The sequence below is a fragment of the Monomorium pharaonis genome, chromosome 4 (genome assembly GCF_013373865.1).
Source record: "Monomorium pharaonis isolate MP-MQ-018 chromosome 4, ASM1337386v2, whole genome shotgun sequence".
Classification (NCBI taxonomy): domain Eukaryota; kingdom Metazoa; phylum Arthropoda; class Insecta; order Hymenoptera; family Formicidae; genus Monomorium; species Monomorium pharaonis.
In genome coordinates, this window is record NC_050470.1 from 10,643,862 (window position 1) to 10,666,354 (window position 22,493).

General features: G+C 29.4%; 1 protein-coding gene across 3 annotated transcripts; it reads left to right on the plus strand.

Annotated features, from left to right (window-relative positions):
- Positions 1 to 244: 244 nt before the first annotated feature.
- On the plus strand, positions 245 to 22,065 carry LOC114253819. 3 transcript variants are annotated; one of them, XM_036286338.1, is made up of 7 exons: positions 245 to 365; positions 441 to 560; positions 9,109 to 9,292; positions 11,395 to 11,461; positions 16,224 to 16,417; positions 18,251 to 18,323; positions 20,568 to 22,065. In XM_036286338.1, exons 3-7 carry the CDS (start codon positions 9,132 to 9,134, stop codon positions 20,640 to 20,642), a joined length of 570 nt encoding a protein of 189 aa, XP_036142231.1. In that variant the 5' UTR covers positions 245 to 365; positions 441 to 560; positions 9,109 to 9,131; the 3' UTR covers positions 20,643 to 22,065. The 3 variants fall into 3 exon arrangements, with proteins under 3 accessions (XP_036142231.1, XP_036142230.1, XP_036142232.1); XM_036286337.1 differs by having other exon boundaries at positions 254 to 560; XM_036286339.1 differs by lacking the exons at positions 245 to 365; positions 441 to 560 and adding an exon at positions 7,166 to 8,716.
- The last annotated feature ends 428 nt before the right edge of the window (positions 22,066 to 22,493 follow it).

A 22,493-nucleotide genomic window follows, 5' to 3' on the forward strand; every position in this document is an offset into this window, starting at 1 on the left:
GCTTGCGATTAATGTAAAACAGACTTTACATCCACGTTTGGCGCTGATGCTAGTCAAATATCGGTCGCACGAAAAAGGCCGCGGTGGCCGCTCTCAGGTTTCTCTCTGATATACATTAGGACCATCACACATGAAATGACATAAGTTGCATAAAAATAGCATAAGACCGTTGAACCAATCAATTTCCAGTCCATTAAGTCGCCATATTGATATACATAAGATGCTTATTGGCTTAGAGCTCTTATACTACGCTTATGCAGCTTATGTCATTTTGTGTGCCCATACTGTTACGTCTTACAGAAAGCGTGTGCCATAGGTCTTGTGCAAGGTCAATGTTAGCAGGAGTAATGGAGTAGAAGTAAAAAGTAAGAAATATGAAATGAATGGTGGTAGTCAACAAGAACATTCGATTGTTCAAAAGTGTGAATTTTTCAATAAAGTGGCGCCTCCAGACAGATCTGTACGCCATCTACTGATGGCGTTAACCACACAAAGGACAAAGGATTAGGTACACTTGGCTTGGCTTCTGTGTTTTCTTCGAATTGTATAACTACGATAAGGTAATAAGATGCATAGTTATATGTATGATTGAACTTGAGTACGATAGAAAATCTTTCCATATCGAGTTGACGATTAATTGCAGGATAACGCCAATTAATTTTGTGATAACTAGAATCTTCAAGATATTCCGGTACATACATGTGGCTTTTATCAAATTTGTTGGATTTATTTTCTAAATGCTACCTTTAACATGAATGGCACATTTTTATTCTTGACTATTTCGTCGAAATTTTTAGAAGTTAACAGAATTTGAAACTCACATAAATTTGAGTTGCACTGCCGTGTAATGGATTGAAATTCTGATTTCCGATAATTGCAGATTTCATTTCGACAATTGATATTTTACTTTATTTGATATTTTAATTTTTAATCTAAATAGAGAGTCATTCTTCAAGATTATTTCAATTTTTTTCATTATTTGAGTGTTTTCATCAAGTTGACCATAGCGACCTAATTGTGATAGTGATCGTTTGTTTTGTCTGGAAATATAAAGTGACGATCATAGACTAACGTAGACGGAGCATTACCTATCACTTAGGACGAGAGGGGGCTGATATTCGGGGTGAAGAGGTACTCTATGAACTTCGGTTGAATTCGGGTACGCTCGATAATATTCGACTAATAATTCGACTATATATAATAATATGACTGCAAGAGGGAGAGAGAAAGGGAGCGAGCGAGAGAGAGAAAGAGAGTGCAAGCGAGAGAGAATATGACTGCAAGAGGGAGAGAGAGAGCGAGCGAAGAGCGAGAGAGAGAGAAAGCGCGAGCGAGTGAGCGACGGACGATATAATGCCGAACATAGTCGAATCGCGACGGAACTGATCGAAGTTCCTAGCCTCTACCCTTACCGCAAAAATCAGCTACTCCTCTTCGAAAGCATAGAGCTTGTATTAATGGAGGGGCCATTGTTATATGCCGGAGAGTCCGCGCGGGGAGAATCGACAGAGACATGAATATATTCTCATAATTCTGTCTCTTTTCGTGTTGGACATCCCCATCACTCCGTTTTCTAGAAGGAAAGAACCGCACATACGAGCGGTACAACAAGTACGAGCCCACCTACTTGGGCATTGGGTTGTTACAATTAGTACAAAAAATTTTTACATACGAAAGTAATACTGTGCATTCATTGATTGACATGCATTTTTTAGATTCTAAATTATGTACCACTTAATAAATGCACAGTGTTATGTTTGTAAGCAATTTTTTTTCATAATTTGAGAATCGGGCCTCAGATTGTATAGTTACGAACCTGTTTCCACACAAAAAGAAACAATATATCCACCTCTCTGTCGATTCTCCCCGCGCGCGTTGCGATGCACCAAGGCCCCTCCATTAATACAAGCTCTTCTTCAAATTTCCCCAGGTGGATCTTCAAATTTCCCCAGGTGGATTTCCGACCCATAAAAGGGTCACAGTATCACATTTTACTTGGGTCATTGATCCTTAGCAGACACTTGGGGAAAATAAATCTGCTATAAGTAAGGCACTATAAAAGTGAGTATTCTCACGTTCGCCATTTTTCTTCTAACTAGCAGGAAAAATTAGGTATGTTTTGTATATATATACGTCAATAATCTTTGGAAGCACCAAACTTTATGCGACAATGAAACGAAGACACGATATTTATGATCTTGAGACTGTAAAAGTTATTGCGATGTATTATATATATAAAACATTATGCTAGTTACTTGCTAGTTTGAAGAAAAATGGCGGACGTGATAATATCTACTTTTCTAGTGCTCTAGTATAAGTATATACAGTAGCGACAGTGAGCGTCGGCACTTTTGATGTAAGTAGTAACCGATCACGTGACCGTCAGCCATGTTCCTGGTTGTACGAGAGCGCTTTATTTGAGTGAGTCTCAGATGCGCACAATAATAAACGGACACAGCAGGCTGAGTGAAACGGACACAGATCAAATGCGCACAGACCAAATGCGCACGGATCAGATGCACACGAATCAAATGCGCACGGACCAAATGCGCACAGTCGCAAACCTATGTGGTACAGAGAATGCTTTGCACACATACACACACACACACACACACACACGGGGGATGCAAGGGGGGCTTCGCCCCCCCTCCCGCACCCACCCCGTTGGTAGAGGTGCCCGAAAAGTCGCAACCCATGTGGTAAGTTTATTGGTTACTGTGTCCGTTTGGTTTGTGCGCATTTGGTGCGTGCGCATTTGGTCCGTGTGCATCTGGTCCGTGCGCATTTGGTCTGTGCGCTTTTGGTCTGTGTCCGTTTATTACTGTGCGCATCTGGGACGCTCCCCTTTATTTGAACAATATTAAGAGACAACGTGGTAGTATCTCGCGCAAAGTATTTTTAAATCAGATTAATTCTAATTTAATTTTTATATAACTATATTACAATTTTTGTGTAAGTGTAGATTAATTTTTTATTTCTAATGTCATTATATTTTAGTAACGTATCAATGGAATTATAAAATCAAAAAATATTAAAGTGAATAAAAATGACTGTAGTCTCATTATATATATATGTGTGTATATATATAAATGTATATATATAATGTAAATTCTTAACTATTAAAACCAATTATATATTCAAGGAAAAATAACATATTTTATTGACAATTACAATGTATTACAAATTAAGCTTTTTATTGCGTAGCAGCATAGTTAAATATCCATTAACACTCATTTTTTAATATTACAACAAATTACTTCAGCTATATTTAGCTTATTTGTTTCACTATTCACAATCGCTATGACAGTTGATGACAGCTCGCCATGGGCGCCATATTCTTGGTTGTACAGCCAACGCATGCGCAGAAGAAAATCAGACCCTCAATTTCTCTCTACTGTCGCTACTGTATATACTTATACTGTGGTATCGGTATCGTTATACAGTTGTTGCGCAGATATTTTATATGGTAAAAAAGCTGCGCAACGACAGTATAACACGATACCGATACCTCTTAACGAGTTACAGAATCGCACTACTGGCCAGATCCCAGAGCCCCAATTCTGTACCGCATCAGTACTGCATACCGACAACTATCGGTGTCGTTGCACAGGTTTTTTGCCATATAAAATATCTGCGCAACGACATCGATACTTGTCGGTAGGCGGTACGTACAGAATTGAGCCCCTGCTCTTAAAGCACAGGACTTAAAGCATTTTATTAATATAACCTTTCGGCCAATAAAGTGGAGTCGCGATAGATAATATATCAATTTTTAAACAATATGTAAGCTAACAAATATACAATCTATAAATTGTTGCTCTCTTTGTGATTTTTATAAGTCTTATATTTTACGACTCGGGCATATTGTATACAGTCAAGTTACAAGAACATGCATTAAGGGTCATTCTAAAATAGTCGCAAGTCTCCAGTTGCCTTTTCCGACCGCCAATGAACATTAAGCTTTACGTATAGAGCTCGATAATCATTGATTGTCATAGGAAGCAACTGGCGACTTGCGACTATTGTAGAATGGCCTTAAAAGTTACGGCTCAAAACAAACTTAAAATTTAAAGTAAAAAATTAAAAGCTTACTAGATCTTACACTTATTGTAGATCCGACTTAAAAAATTACAGGAGGAAGTACGAAACATTTGGTTTTAGCGATGAGGACGGATGTGCTATACATATGCAGAGTGTTAATAAACCTTCGCATAATATTTATACCATCGTATTGCCCACGAAAATCGAAAACGAAAAGCTCTCTAAATTTTTTCGATTCCATGCGTACAGTTCTTATAATTATTGTCGAAAAATAGTAAAATATTGCCAATGTACGCACGGCTATAACAGAAACACGAGTGCGGTGGGAAACAAAACGATCGTCGTTGCGCGTGAGGGGTGATATCCGTGTCGTCGCTCGCCGCGAGAAGAGCACAAACAAAATTCATTCCTATTCGCAACGTTGTCGTAGCGATAAGCGATGGGGCCTAAGAATGGTTGACGATAGCTCATAACTAAAATTTTTCACATAAATTTTTAAACTGTACTACATAAATTGCGAAGCTAAAAAAATTAAAAGTTGATTGAAAACATTAAGATAATCATTTAATTCATAGTATTTTTATTGATATACTTGAATTTTAAATCAATAAAACCGAATAATTTGTTGGAAATCCACTACAGTTTATGCTCTTTCGTAATTTTGCAAGCTTATCAGAACTGTATGTAAAAGTAATATATTTTGTTATTATCCTTATACCTAGCAGGTCACTTTACAGCTTTCAGAAAATGCGCCATAGTATTTTCAATGATAAACTACAGTTTTAAATTAATAAAACCAAATAATTCATTGAAAGTCTACCGCATCCGATTTTTTCTCGCAATTTTCCAACTTTGGATACCAAAAATGTTTTTAATTAAAAAAATTTTTTTATTATCTTATAATATAATATATATAAATTCCACTTTTTTACTAAATTCTTTTACTACGGTAAATATTTTTTTTATAAAACAATAAAAATAAATCCAACTTTTTAAAATTCCGAAAATATTAATACATGGGAAACCCAGTCATAAAAATTCCGGACAAATCCTAACAAGTCTGCAATTTTTGAACCTGTGACAATATGATATGTTATTGATAACTATTTATATAAAATTATTTATATAAAAAATTGTATTTATATTTTCTTTTTTAGCTGCATTATGAAATGGAAAAAAGACAATTTTAACTGAAAAAATTATTAAATGGAAACAAATTTCACAATCACCAATAATTACAGTAGCTGCATGTGAATTGCTTCTAAAAATTAAAAAGTTAACATTTTAGTTAGTATTATTAATATATGGTTATTTATTAATAACCTATTTTATATTTCCAAAAATATCTTATTTTAATTTCTTTTAATGAAATACGTATCTTACAAAAAATTATAATTACAGTAAATAAAATAATCAAATTAATTTACCACTGATATGTTTTTACTTATAATGAAAAGGATTTTCAAAAATATTGTCAAATAAAATGAAAAGTTAACCTCGTAAATCAATCTTTGTTGTGTTCTTTGAACGTGCCTAATTGCTACTAGGAGAAACGCACGAAATTTCTGATTGATTGATCCCCTTTATATTACTTTTCCGAGATTCCGTTTTCCGGATACCGACTGCCATGGGACAGCATATAGTCTTTGAATATATTCAGGGATGTATGCGCGCAAAAGTGAGGCTACAGGGAAATTAATTTATTTAAAACGATATAGGAATAAAAATTTTTTGCCAGGCTTTGTCTCTCGCAAACTCTCTGCCTTTTTCCCTGAATCCTTGCCTCCATTATTTTCTACATACTTATAAAAAAATAGTATACTCAACTTGTACGGATTTATTGCCCATTTATGCTAGTGAACGCAATAATCACCTTCATGTTTAACTTAATTGCAATATTTTTACATTTAACACATCAATTTCGTCTATTTTTAATAAAGCGTTTTTTTCACAAAATAAAATCAATTTATCACTTGCGGAAATTGCTTTTTGGGGGTGACATTTTCCTCTTCGTTATCGCTCTCGCTTTTTGAAAAATAAATAAAGCAAAAAGTTTTTTAACTCTCTGACCGCACACTATCAAAAGTCATGTTCACTGCACACATGACTGTACGACACCCGGAAAACTGACGGTTTGTATTTCGAGCAAAAGTCGACAAATTTTAATCCATTTTTTTATTCCTAAGGAAAATTTCTCAGAATTGTAATAAAATAGGTTAGAAAGTTGTATGTATAAAGTGAAAAGAGATATATTCAATAAACAGACAATAAATCAAAAAATTTTGCATAAAAATTTGTTTTTTTTGTCAAACGGCTGCATTTGTAGAAAAAAAGAAGAAAATACTTCAAAATATAATAAACTGAAGTTATATTTTAAGAATCTATTATCAATTTTTTTATTTGTACCAAAAAGTATATTTTTTCTATTTTTCAATCTAACTGTTAGTACCGTAAAATCGAAATCATTGAAATATTTGTGAATAAAACGACAACAATTATTGTTTTTATGATTATTTATTGTTTATTTAACTCAAATATAAAGAGATGAAAGTTCAACTATCCATTTTTCCGTGTATTTATTTCTCTGGAATACAAAAATGTATTTGTAATACACGAAAATACACTTCACTAATGTTCTTTTACTTGGTTTATTAAAAAAGTTATTTATAGTTAAATGCAATCACTTTTTTTACTTACATTTCAAATTTCCGTTCTGTACAATTTTGTAACGTTCGCCGCACACTGGGTGTATCACACCCAAAATCGAACTTCCGTTCACGCTGCTGCAGGCACTAAGCGAGTACTAACCAGATCAAGCACGCATAAGATAAAAGGGACACCTAACTTTTTTCTCCCCCATGTTCCATCTCCCCACTACTGCTCGTTATAAAATAGCGCACGTTTAAAAATCGGTTTGGGTGTGGCTGACTCAGTGTGCGGTCAGAGGGTTAATACACAGTAAGACACATTATTTGTTTTTTAAAAATTTGACTTAAAGTTGTAAATAAAAATACAAATAAATTTACTTAATTTTGTTTACAGAGAATAAAATTGAGAGTTAATAACAGATATTTAAAATGAGAAATTTGCATAAAATTTTATTTGAACATTTTTAATAATTTAAATTAAAATTTAAAAACTAATTTTTCCAAATTTTGCTTTCAATATCTTGGCAATTAGCTTACCGATTCACTGTCTTTTGTAGCCATTTGAATGATTTCATTGGAAGGTATATTTGTGCAAAATAATTCTTTTGTAATCCAATCTTGTATAACATCTTCAATAGTGTTTTCATAGCCATTTAATTGACGTATATCATTCAATAAATCATCAGACTTGGGTATTAAATTACTTTCATTTTCATGCTCAAAAATTTCACTGATAATAATTTTTCCGATATTTTTAAATCATAGCTAGATCTACGGCTGTTCATGCATTACTAATCCAATAAATGATGTTTTTTAATGAGATACATTTTAGAAATGTTATGATATATGTTAATTCCATTTTTTGGGACGTTTAAAGCAGAACACAGAAATTATAATGTGATCTGTAACGTCTTTTTCAATTTTCAATTATACCTAGGGCCATTGATTGGATTAGAGATGTTGTGTTTGGTGGTAAATAATAGACTTTGATATTATTCGCTGACAAGGTTTTAACTGATAGATAGCGAGGTGCATTATCCAAATATAGAACAGCTTTTGAAGATAATTTCTTCTCTTTCAAAAATGCACTTACTCGAGGAACAAATTATTTTTTGAACTACTTTTAAAAAATGTTTGAGTCTATCTATACACTTTTTTTACTTGTGTAGTAAATAGGAAGTACATTTTTAGAAGTGTTTTTTAATTTTCTTAAACGGATTTGTAGATTTTTCGATAATGACAATAGGTAATTTTAATGATCCATCCACATTGGAACAAACCATAGCTTTAACACGATCTTTACTTTGTTTGAATCCATAAGCTTGACATTCTTTAGCTCCTGCCAAAGTTTTACTCGGCATTTGATAATTTAGACCAGTTTTGTTAGCATTAAATACCTGAACTGGCGTGAGACTTTTTCGATATTTTGTTCTAAATCCCTTTTAAACTTTTTCATAGCTTCTACGTCAGCATTAATTTTTTTTGCCGCGAAAAGTTATAGATCGAATGTCATTTCTTATTTTCCACTTGCTCAACGATCCATCACTAGCAATGAAATTTTCAAAAATATTTATTTCTTTTGCTAACTTTAAGGCTTTTGCTAAATATTAAATAATTTAAGACCTTATAATTAATATAATAGATTAATAAATAAACAATAATAATTAATAAGTGATCAATAACAATAATTCGGTGAATTAAAACAATCCCTGGACATAAAAATAGTTCTGAATTTTTAGTATGTTACGACATAATTTTAATATATTAATAAGAATCGTACATTTCTCAAACCTCAAGATACTAGCTAGGTTAACATAACCCAAGCAAATGTTGAAATTCGTGTTGTTTTTAAACGGTGAAATGTAGGGGAGCCGGGAGCGGAGGTGGGAGAACTTTGAGATCCCAAACATTTGTCCACCGCTTGGTGGAGCCACTATGCCTTTAGGAGCTGAAGGGCAAGCATTGCAATTCTTCGCTCGGGTATTTTTCACCCAGTTAGTACAGAACGTGACAAAATTGGGAATTAGGTAAAATCAAATTTGCACAAATGCTGTTGCATTTATACAGGCAATTTGCTGACATTGTTTGCACTTTGGTGTTTGTCGTCAATCTGTCATCAATACTTTCAATAAATCTGTTCGCAGTTCACTATTATTTTGTCACGTATTCTGATAATAGAATACAGATGTTGCTAAATATTTGCTGAATATCAGCTAACAGTGTTTTTAATGACAAGATATGTTTCTCATTTACTGCCTTTTTGGCAACAGAATCTGTTGCCAACATTTGTCACAGCAGAAATAGTTATCAGAGTATATAGTAGTAGACTGTAGTACGACCTTCTTTTTTATATAAACTAGATAAGAAAGTATAGTAAATGCTGTTTAAAAGAGTGACGTGTTTCTTTATCTGAACACAGGTTAATCAAAAGCAAGAAACAAGATGGACAAATACGAAAAAAAGATTGCAGAAATGCAAAAGTACATTCCATTCCTGGAAGCGATGATCAAGAGGTTGCAAAACGTTAAGGATAAAGATAATCGAGAAAATCAATTGCAGAAAATGCAAAGTCTGCACGAAATTTTATCAAACAACAAACAAAAGTACGTTGAATGAAGACTCGTACGAGATTATACAAGAGAATATAATTTAAAAAATACAAATTGATAAATACAAGGGTAATGTGAATCAGCGCAGGGATCAATATGCAAATAAAATTACATGTTTAATATAATATATCGAATTTAATTGGTGTCATCTTTTACACGTTAAGCGTTAAGCCGAATCTACAATAGCCGGATTTACAATAGGTATTGAATATATTAGTAGTAAGTTTTAAGCCATAAGAAATTAACCAATTATATTCGATTATTCTTCTTACCTTCAATTCTAATTGATCAGTTTCTTATGACATAAAGCTTACTACATCTATTGTAGATCCGGCCTAGTCTGATGTCTTAAGAAGTAAATTCGGGATACGATATTAGACATGAAATTTTATTTGCGTGTTGATCCCTGTGCTGACTCACATTACCCTTGTACACTGAGAAAAAAAATACTAGATTAAAATAAATATTTTTTTGAATAATGATAATAACATATTTTATAGAAAATCAATAATATTTATTTCAAACAAGTATTATTTTCTAAATTATAGAAAAGTATTACTTGTTTTAAATAAATATTATTGATTTTCTATAAAATATGTTATTAGCACTATTCAAAAAATATTTATTTGAATCGAGCATTTTTTCTCTCAGTGTATTTATCAATTTGCATTTTTAAATTTGATGAGTCCAATATAACTAAAAATGTTATCCTTTTTCTAAGAATACAGTTAACAAAGAAATACAACCAAGTATCCTTTTCCGATTTTAATAAGTTTTGAATATATAATAAGTTTTATAATAATTAATATAATATTTTAATAAAGAGTTTTGAATATATTAGTTAAAATGTAGACAGAAATAAGAGACGTGTTGCTTTTTGTAAGTTCTTGCACGTTAATCTCTAGAGAACCGGCTTTTTTTGGAAAATTTTTTAAGTTTAGTACTAGAATATTTTTGTCCTTGTTCGTGAATTAAACTACAAAAAAGATAATTTAATCGCTTCAGCCTAATATTGGGCTTTCAATCTCAATTAAGAGAGGTTAAGAGAGTAAAACATTCTTTAAAAAGCATCTCTTAAAAAAATTTTTTTTTTTAAGTCAAAACTATAAAAGATAGAAAAAATGTTTTAAATAAAAGTTGAATGGTTTTAAAAGTACTTTTAATAGTGTTAAAATTATTTAAAATTGTATTTTATATACTCTTACCATACTACTTATATAAAATTTTTTTTAAACGGCGTTAAAAAGTAATTTTAAAACTGTTCCATTTTTATTTAAAACATTTTTTTCTATCTTTCATAGTTTTGACGATACTTGCTTCGCAAGAAGATAAGTGAGTTCTTTCAAGAGGTATTTTATCCTCTTAACGTACGAGAACCCACTTATAAATACGTATCTCTCATGTTAACATATACAAAGTTTATTCAAATCGAAGGGTAACACTTGGTTGTGTTTTTTTGTAAGTGTCTCTTCTGATTTCAATTAGTTTTGGATATGTTAATTTATAAATAGAAATGAGAAACACGTATGTTTTTATAAGTATTCTTGTACATTAACACTATTAAAAAAATTTTTTTTTCGAATAAAACCATAAAAGATATTAAAGTTTTTTAAATATATGTTGATTTGTTTTAAGAGTATTTCATAATAATGACAATGATAACTTTAAAATAGAAATGTTGAAAAATTGTTTTATTATAAAAGTATTTTTTTTTAATAAAGATTTTTTAAAAATTTTAAATTTATTATTGTTATTATTATGAAGTAAATTTTTAAAACTACTTAATTTTTTTTAATATTGTCAAAATTATAAAGAAATTAAAAATTTTTTAAAAACTTCTATAGTTTTGACAATATTTAAAAGAACATATTTTTAAAAGAATGTTTTACCCCATTAACGTGCAAAATTAAATTAAAAAATGTATTTTTCTTTTTTTATTTATACTTTAATATATAACGCTTTTAAAATTGAAGGAAAAAATTGTGTTTCTTTGTTAAATTATACATAGCCAAGTATAAGTTCCACTAGTAAAAAATAATTAGAAATATAATAATACAATCGTTTAATTATTAATTAAATTATTATTGGTGAAATAGGTTAAAGATCGAGACGCTGGAACATTGTGAAAATGTTTTGCAGAAGCTATATAATAGAGTAGAAAAGGTATATATATATATATAAATATACTGTTGTTAATATATTAAAATATATCAATATTTGTTGTTTGCTCAATGAACTCGTCAAATTAGAGAATGTCATAAACATTTTAAAGCAAAATTTTGATAAATGTATATCTGTGCTTTTGATTTCTGGGGAAATTTTTGGGAATGTTAGGATATTCTGTACATATTCTCTTATATTCTATTTTTGTTCTTTGGTCTATACAGGTATCTCTATTTACGGCTATTTTGAATCACAAATCTTCTGAGTTATGATACGCTATTAATTAACAATGAATTTGTAGATTATAAAATTGCAAATGATTAAGCAATGGTCTGAATTGAACATTAATTAAACATTATATTATACTAACTTTTTCGCCCGTGCGAAGCGCGAGCTTAAAAGCTCTTACTTCATGCACACATACATATATAAGTACCTGGTCTCTTTTTTCCATGGACCCAATATACTCGCATAAAAATACTGGGTATTTCTGAAATGATGGCAGTAACTTTGTTTAAAAATTCTTTTTTGAATCAACCTGTATTTTGAAATACTGCTTTATACATCGTCGTAATGTTTTTCTTTTTTTTTAACATCAATTACTTTCTTTTATTCTTGTTAAATCCTCTGAACTTTCTTCTAAATCTTTAATTTATTTATTATAATAAGATATTTAATCTTTTTTAAAATAACATGCAATATATTACTATCAACTTATATTTAAACTGATTTATTCATTTATTCACGTATTTATAACTCATTTCATTTTTCTAACCATTGTCACAGAATTCGTTTGTTTATACTCCCTCTGACGTTTTAAAGTGCGCCCACATAAATCGCCCGTCATCGAGTTTTAATACGATTTTGATGGTAAATGATTGTATATCATCATACTTTCATTTCCTTTAAATTTCGATTTGTGCATACCTTTTTTTGCTGTGATATGATGGGTTAAAATTGATATTTTTCCCTAACTTCTAAAAGATTCGTTTATTTTAAAAAAATTCACACAATACTTCTTTTTTTAAACAATTTTTCGTTGCTTATTTACAATTATGTTTTTTGTAATATCTCGGTAAATAAGCTTTCTTTTCTTAAACTTTTAGAAAATTCATAGTAAATAACGCAGTTTTTCAGAAATAAGTGGTACCTATATATTTGAATTATTATTATAAGGTTTTCGTTTCTTTTTAATTTTAAGGCAAGTTTCAACCGTGTTCACATAAAATAACGTTAATAAAATACTCCCGTATATACATGTTCTCTTTCTGTGCCCGCTGAGATAGGTATTCGACATCAGTTAAAAAATATTTTCCTGAAATTTATAAGTTGACTTCTTAATAACATTCTGACTTAAACGTCGTTTTTTCCTCTATGATGAAAATCCAAATCAATGATTCCATATACAGGTTGTTTCATTTTAGCATCTTTTTTAGTGACGCCATTCATTTTTCAAACCCCTTGTTTATGGAATATCCAAACCCATGGCAACCATCCTCGAATAATTTTGAATTAAATGAGACCATTATTTGCTAGTGGTTTGTGCCACAAATGACGCTGTAGTTCGCATTCATGTAGACAAATGCTTTTCCGTTACTATTCAATATAAAGAAAATTTTGGAAAAACCCTGTATAATGTTAAAAACAAACCTCTTATTTTTTATCCAGAAGAATTTTGTAACATAATGAGACCATTTGCATGTGGTTCAGACATCAAATGACGAAAATTTTCGCGGACATACAGACATACAAACAACCGAACTTATATATTTTTGTTTTTTGTAAATCCCTGTTTATGTTAATGACATCATTTTACATTGATTTATTAATTTATTCATTTCCATATACAGGGTTTTTTCTAAATGTTTGGCATTATTTTTAGAAATGTATGCCCTTAAATAAAACACCCTGTATATGGAAAATCCAATCCCATGGCAGCCTTTACTTGCGATGATGTAGTTCGCAGTTATACAGACATATGCTTATCCCTTACTAATCTGCAATATATAGATTTTTTTTAAAATCCTGTATATCATAAATTCTAACCCATAGCAGTAATTCTCGTAAAATTTGGAATTAAATGAGATCTTCTGCATTCGATTTGGGCCACAATTGACGAAGGAGTTCTCAATCATACTGTAATTACGGACATACAAACTCCCGTAATTTATATATATAGATTTTGGAAATATACCCTGTATACCTTAAAAACAAACCCCTAATTTTATTGCGAAAGAAATTTAAAACAAAATGAGACCTTTTGCATGAGGATCGCATATCAAATGACGAAAATTAACGCAAACATACAGTTATACAGACAACTGAAGGTATATATATATAGATTTTTTTAAAACCCTGTATATGTAAATAACATTATTTTACATTGGTTTATTCTTTTATTCATTTCCATATACAGGTTGTTTCATAAGTGTTTGGCGTATCTTTAAAAAATGTAAGTCCTTAATTGAAGCACCCTTTATATGAAAAATCCATTCCCATGGCAGCCTTTTCTTGTTTAATTTGGAATAAAATAAGACCATTTGCAAGAGTTTCGGGCCACAAATGACGATGTAATTCGCGGTTATACAGACAAACGCTATCTGTTATTAATCAATATAAAGATAATTTTTCTAAAACCCTGTATATCGAAAAACCAAACCCATTGCAGCAATCCTCGTATAATTTGGAATAAAATGAGACCTTTTGCATTAGAATCGGGCCCCAATTGACGAAGGTGTTTGCGGTCATACAGAAAATACGGACATACAGACTCCTTGGACTTATATTTATAGTTTTTTGAAAAACCCTGTATATGTTATAAACAAACCCCTAATTTTATTCCGGAAGAAATTTAAAACAAAATGAGTCCAACTGCGTGAGAATCGGACCTCAAATGACTAAAATTATTGCGGACATACAGACCTGCAGACAACCGAACTTATATATATAGATTTTTTAAAAACCCTGTATATGTAAATAACCACATTTTATATTGATTTATTCATTTGTTCATTTCCATATACAGATTGTTTCATAAATGTTTGGCTTAACTTTAAGAAATGATAGTCCATAAATGAAACGTTCTGTATATTGAAAAACAAATCCCATTGCAGCCTTATTCGCTTAATTTAGTTCTACAATTAAGTTCTAATATATCAGGATGGAATTCACTGAGACCATTTGCATGAGCATCGGTACTCAAATGACCAAAATTATCGCGGAAAATATTTTATATATTTATTAGGTGTACAAATAAGTTTCCGCCGTTTGACAAAAGTTGGTGCCACCAATAAGTTATGGTTAAAATTATCAAATGTAAAACGCCATTATTGTAAGGTTGGACATCTGTCAACAACATAACCTTGAAATATTAGTGAATTTTTATCAGTATAATATATTCTTTTGTGTGCGAAAATGTCGAGTTTTGAGCCAAATTTTGAACCGTTATTTGCGATAATTTTTGATTTACTTTTTCAATTTGAAGAAATCTGCAACTGAGGCGCATCGATTGCTTGTAGAAGCATATGGTGAGGCTGCATTAAGTGAGAGAAGTTGTCGTGAGTGGTTTCAAAAGTTTAAGAACGGTGAATTTGACATCAAAAGACAAAAAACGTAGCGGAAGGCCGAAAGTGTACGAAGACGCGGAATCCGACACGGTATCCGTATGCTGCCAGAAAGATAGGAAAAAGTAGTGGCAAGCGATGGACAATACTTTGAATAAAACATAAGGTTCCGTTCTTTCACAATAAATGCCCAATTTTTGATAAAAAACGACGGAAACTTATTTGTACACCTAATAGATTTTTGAAAAACTTTGTATATGTAAATAAGCACAATTTACATTGATTTATACATTTATTCATATCGAAAAAAAGGTTGTTTCATAAATATTTGACGTAACTTATGAAATGAATGTACAGAAAATGAAACACCCTGTATATGGAAAAACAAAACCCATGGCAGCAATTCTCGTAAAATTTGGAATAAAATGAGACCTTTTGCATAAGAATCGGGACAGAAATGACGAAGGAGTTCGCGAAGAAACAGAAATTACTAAACAAAATATAAATAATTTTTGAAAAACCCTGTATATCAAAAATCCAAACCCATAGTAGCAATCCTCGTAAAATTTGGAACAAAATCAAACCGTTTGCATTAGAATCGGGCAACAAATGACGAAGGAGTTCAAGAACATACAGAAATTACAAAACAAAATATAGATAATTTTTAAAAAACCCTGTATATGAAAAAACCAAACTGATAGTAGCAATCCTTGTAAAATTTGGAACAAAATAAGACCTTTTGCATTAGAATCGGACCACAAATGATGGAGTTCGGAAACAAAGAGAAAACCGGACATACAGACTGGTACTTATATATGTATATAGATAATAACAAATATTAAGAATTATATTAATTATATTGTTGACATTGTTTGCACTTTGGTGTTTGTCGTCAATCTGTCATCAATACTTTCAATATATCTGCTCGCAGTTCACTATTATTTTATCACATATTCTGATAACAGTTACTAAATACATATTTGCTGAATATCAGCTAACAGTGTTTTTAATGACAAAACAATGTTTCTCATTTACTGTCTTTTTGGCAACAGAATCTGTTGCCAACATTTGTCACAGCAGAAATGGTTATCAGAGTATATAGTAGTAGACTGTAGTACCACCTTCTCTTTTATACAAACTAGATAAGAAAGTATAGTAAATGCTGTTTAAAAGAGTGACGTGTTTCTTTGTCTGAACAGTTTGGCCAAAAACAAGAAATGGCAAGTAACAAGATGGACGAATATGACAAAAAGTTTGCAGAGATACAAAAGTACCTTCCATTCCTGGAAGCGATGATCAAGAGGTTGCAAAACGTTAAGGATAAAGATAATCGAGAAAATCAATTGCAGAAAATGCAAAGTCTGCACGAAATTTTATCAAACAACAAGCAAAAGTACGTTGAATGAAGATTCGTACGAGATTATACAAGAGAATATAATTTAAAAAATACAAATTGATAAATACAAGGGTAATGTGAATCAGCGCAGGGATCAATATGCAAATGAAATTACATGTTTAATATAATATATCGAATTTAATTGGTGTCATCTTTTACACGTTAAGCGTTAAGTCGAATCTACAATAGCCGGATCTACAATAGGTGTAGTAAGTTTTAAGCCATAAGAATTAACCAATTATATTCGATTATTCTTCTCACCTTCAATTCTAATTGATCAGTTTCTTATGACATAAGGCTTACTACACCTATTGTAGATCCGGCCTAGTCTGATGTCTTAAGAAGTAAATTCGGGATACTATATTAGACATGAAATTTTATTTGCGTGTTGATCCCTGCGCTGACTCACATTACCCTTGTACACTGAGAAAATGCAATGTCTGCACGAAATTTTATCAAACAACAAGCGAAAGTACATTGAATAGAGACTTACATGAGATTTATATACAAGGAAATACAATTAATAACGAAACACAACCATTTTTTCCAATTTTAATAAGCTTATTTGTATATGTCGAAATGTAGAAAAAAAATAAAAAATAAGGAAAAGGGGGTAAGATGACGACTTTAAGGTTTGTCGATTTTTCCTAATTTTTGTGATGGTGTAAAAATGATTTATTTTTTTTATATTCACTAAAACTTTTTGTAACTACTAGAAAAATTAAAAGCTATTAAATAAATTAAAATTTTAAGAAATTTTTATTTTCTAAATACGTATCAATTTCGTCATCTTGCTTTCCTATGTAAGATAACTTTCAGTAGCGAAAAGAATCAAATTAAGTAACATTGTAACCTATCTAAGGTTTATCTGTATAAACACCAATTTTCTTATTTATTTAACAATACATTACATTAAAACAACTGATTTATTTTTTAAAAAATAACGAAATCAAATAAATTGCATATAATAAAATTTACTTACAGATTACCAGTATCACAAATTATAAACTTAATTTGCATAATATTAACGCAATTACGTTCGTTGCAGAATATAATATAATCTGCAAGTACAAATGCATCATCTGACATTATCCGTCATCTTACTCGCAATCATAGTATTCATAGAAATAAGAAACACGGTTTTTAGAAGTGCATTTTTGAACGTTAAGGGAATAAGGATACTTTTAAAAAAATATATTCTTTGGAATAAATTTATATAAGTGCTAATGATTGATAAATTTAAATGATTAATTGTACACGTGAATCTTGTGTTGGCTCGTACGAGCAATATTAAATATATATATTTCTTATTTTTTAAAATGATTCGAGTCAGTAATAAAAATTTTCTATTAGGTATTTGAAAACTATAAAAAATTTTAAAAAATTTTTAATATATGTTAATTAAAATACTTCATAATCCTGAGAATTTAAAAAAATTAATTTTTATGTTAAAATTGTTTTATATTATTATAAAATAAGTTTTTTTTAAATAAAGATTTTTAAGAATTTTAAACATTATTATAAGTTAAACTTTTGAAATTATTCAATTTCCATTAAAAATATTTTAATGGAAATTGAAAATTTTTTATAGTTTTAATATTAAAAAAAAAATTTTTTTAAGTATTTTACACCTTTAATGTGCAAGAACACAAAAAATATATTCTTTTATTTTTATTTAAATTTTAATACATTTAGTTATTAAAATTGGAAAAAATAATTTATATTCCTTTGTTAAATTATACATAGCCAAATATAAATTCCACTGGTAAAAAATAATTAGAAATATAATAATACAATTGTTTAATTATTAACTAGTTATTGATGAAATAGGTTAAAGGTCAAGACACTGGAACGTTGCGGGGATGTTTTGCAGAATCTATATAAAAGATGTAACGAAGCAGAGGTAAATATATAAATAAATATACTATTTTGATATTTAAAACATATTGATGTTTGTTGTATGCTCAATAAATTCGTTAAGTTACAGAATGTCCTTAAGAGGATGCTAAACAACCCGTCAAACTTGATCGAGGTCGATAATGTAGTCATTCATTTATCCTTGTTTATAAAAATATTTGCTTCAAAATACAAGTTAGGTAGCTTATACATATAATAATTTTTTATACATATAAATGAATGGTACAGATTTCTCAATAAAAGCGCTTAAATAAACAAAATTTGATCCAATAAATAACTTTTTTTACGGCTTGTAATCGTAATTTGACGAATATAGTCTTATTCCTCAATCTATTCTGAACTGTGGTGTACCATTCATTTGTTGTATGTATAAGCTACATAACTTGTATTTTAAAGCAAATATTTTTATGAACAAATAAACTTTAAAAATTGTTTTGCATTTTTTGTCTTGATCTAATCGTCCTTGGGTTTATTTATTGGGTTTATTTGTGTATGTACTTTAAACATGTAAAAGAATATTTTGATAAATGTATCTGTGCTTTTAACTTTCGGGAATTTTTTGGGAAATGTTAAGATACTGTACATATTATTGTTATATTCTGCTTTCGTTCTTTTGTCTATAGAGATATCTTTATTTGCGGTTACTTTGAATTACAAACTTTCTGAATTATGATGTGCTATTGTTTAAAAATAAATTAGTAGATTATAAAATTGATTAACCAATAATCTAAACAAAACATTAATAATTCATGTAATAATAAATATTAAGAGTTATATTAAGAACTTAACAAAAGGTTTGTTTGATCATTTTTTAATAGAGATGATCTATGTAATTTTTAATAATAAAAAATTATTATATTTTAATTTGTTTAAAATTATGTCGTTTTTTATAATAATAAAAAACTATTATTTTTGTTTAAGTTTTATTTATATAAAATATTACTAATAATATATTGATTTAATTTTGCGTTATACTAAAAAGCAGTTGTTTCGTTTCTTTGTTGGAGGCTTTAGAAGCTTAAAAGACATCCAATATAAAACATTTTTTAATATTTTGATTTTATATGTGATAAAAAAGTACTTATAAAATAATCTGTTTATTTTTTAATATAAATTTACCACATCCTCGAAAAAATTATATATATATATATATATATAATATATTTTTTTGTAATAGAAATACATAATATATACTTTTTTCTCATGTGTGTATAGAAGAATGCAATGTCATCCTGATCGAAAATAGTATAAGAAAAGAACTGTTTTTTAATAAAGAAGCTCGGAAGACACAGAAGAATTATTCGCAGAATAAGAGAAAACAAAAACATTCTACCCGCCAATAAAGGATCAAATTAAACGAAATCTCTTAGAATTTTTATTGATATCAATACTATTGCAACATGTATTTGCTTCCAATTATTGTTTATCTCAAAAAAGTAACAATTTCCATATAATTACAAAAAAGGGTATTTACATATATTGGATCAATTTTAAAATAATGATTTTTGTCAAGTTTACTTCATCTTATATTTCAGAAAAGAAGATATAATATTATTTACTATTTAATTATGGTATACATTAGAGTCTCATGCGTAGTTAATTGCAGTTTTTTTTTTTTTAATTTATTAAGCATACAACTACATTTTAATACTTTTAAACATTATAACTTGAGAGACAAAATAATTTTACAGTACTTTATATTTAAATAAAAGAACAAGTATTTTGTATTTATCTTTGAACAAGTATTGAGAGTATTTATCTTTTACAGAGAATATCTTTTTTTTTTAATTGTTTAACATTTATATAACGACTTATTTTATTCTAAATTTTAAATATTGATTACATTTACATACTTTATTGAAGATGTGTTAACTTTTTTTAAATTTTGTATGATAAAAAAGCTACGAGTTGTATATGAAACATAAAACGAGTTTATACATGTGTGAAATCCCAAGAGAGGAATAACGTAATTCATTTTCACAATTATATTATATACTCGCAGATAAAATTATATAGATTTGCATAATACATGTTCTTACAAAAAATGTCCTAATAATACTGTACTATAATTTTGATAAAGATTCCCAACAAACACAGGACATTGCAGCAACATTGCGACAATTTTGTAATATTGCTGTAATGTTGCTACAATGTTATAACATTGCCACAATGTTGCTGCTATGTTCTGTGTTTGCTGGGTTATATGTATAATTAAAGTATTTTACATTAGGCAAACGTTTGCGACACTGACACACTGGATCCACTTTCACGTTTGCTTTCATCATTGGATTTGGCTGATGAATAATCTTTTATATGCTTGTTATCCTTTGTATACAAAATATTCTTTAATAATATTTTATAAGAAAAGCGATTAAAGCTTATTTTTAAAACATACATACAAGGCTTTCTGTAACATTTATTTACACTTAATTTTTACAATTGATTAAATTCTTAACTGACATATAAACATATGTTGAATTATATTTATTACACACACACACACATACATATTATATAGCATGATAAGGGAAATGTCGAAAGTAATTTACACATAGTACAATTACGAAAATGATACACATTTATAATGTCCTATCATAAGAACGTTTTCTATCTCTCCTGTCAATGTCATCCTATCGTATCAAATATCTTTCAATTTTAATCTGTTATGGTTACACCTTCGAATAATTTCATAATGGTCACACTGGGTTTACTGAATCTCTACGTAGAAAACCAGTCGCCATTTTTTTTTATTTTATAGAAAATTTTCAACACTGTATTTTCTTGACAGTATATTTTTAAATAAAAATTAGTTAAACAGTAGGTTTTGAAAAAAATGTATTTATTTTGAAGTTTAAAATGATAAATAATGATAAATTATGACAAAAAATGTAAACTCAAAGAGATAATTTATAGGAAGTAAAATTGGGTGAATAAATTTGTTTTTTTTTATGTTTAGCAATACATAATTGTAAATTTAGCGTGGGGTTCACTGGACTCCCCAGTGACCACAACTGGTTAATATAAAAATTTACTGATGAGAAAATAGTATGAATCTACATATTAATTATATATCAGATATATATTATCTATATTACCTAAGGAAGAATAACACAGCCACACAAAAAAAGAAAAGTGATTGTTACTGGGACTCCACTAATCAATCTCTATATATGTATTTTGACATGCTGAACATAAATCCGGTGTGACAGACCACTTTTATTTTTTTGTGTGCCTGTGTAATTTTTCAACAAATCTGATAGAGCTTTTTATTTGTATATAATTACATCACGTTTTGATCCAATGCTTTTGTTCCTTATTAAATGGAAAGATTTAAGTATTACATCAAAATAATTATTATGGAAACACTGTAATAAATCTGTGAGTTTATACCTGCAAATTACTGATACGTATAATGCCTTCAGAGTCAAAAGAATGTAATATTTGGTCAAAAAAGTTAAAATTGCGCTTTATGGGAATTAAATCTAGAAACACACTTAAATTATGTGTATACCATTGAGTTGTAATGTTACTATTCAAAATAATTATGTCATTATGTAATTATTATACAAATAAAGAGATCTTATTAGATTTATTATTTTCTCTGGCGACAATATTAAGTATTATCCATATATTTAATATCTATATAACCTTTTTATATTTGTTTAATGTAATCCTAGCAGTCGCTATCAAAAATATCATATTTTCTCAATATAATCATTTATACTGAACGAAAATCACAAACAATACTGCAGTTATCCTATCTGTTCGTCCAATGTATAATCTATTGCTGCTTTCCATTTACATCAAAACTCAGATAATTCTCACTTGTGACGTCATAACTCAGTTAAATGCACGTTCCTTTTGCATTCTCACAAGTGAGATTCAACTGAGTTTCTTCTTACAATCTGAGCAATTTCAAAACTGTGTGCTTTACTGAGTCTCGCATAAGCTCACTTTAGAAGTAAGATTATATATTAAGATAATTTTATCATTAAAATATAAGCGTGATTACTTGCATGTTTCTTTAAATTACTGAATAATGACGTCACCATCTGAGTATAAAATACTCACATTACTGAGTGACTCAGGCCGGTATTCATAGTCGATTCTTATATTTAAGGGCCACCGCACCAACTCTTCCATAACGCGTTACGTT

Bases quoted from the DNA above. Each gene is read 5' to 3' on its own strand.
- LOC114253819 (XM_036286338.1), top strand. From the start codon at position 9,132: ATGGACAAATACGAAAAAAAGATTGCAGAAATGCAAAAGTACATTCCA. The intron at 9,293-11,394 runs GTACGTTGAATG...TTGGTGAAATAG, and splicing joins TTATCAAACAACAAACAAAA to GTTAAAGATCGAGACGCTGG. The intron at 11,462-16,223 runs GTATATATATAT...TTGTCTGAACAG, and splicing joins TATATAATAGAGTAGAAAAG to TTTGGCCAAAAACAAGAAAT.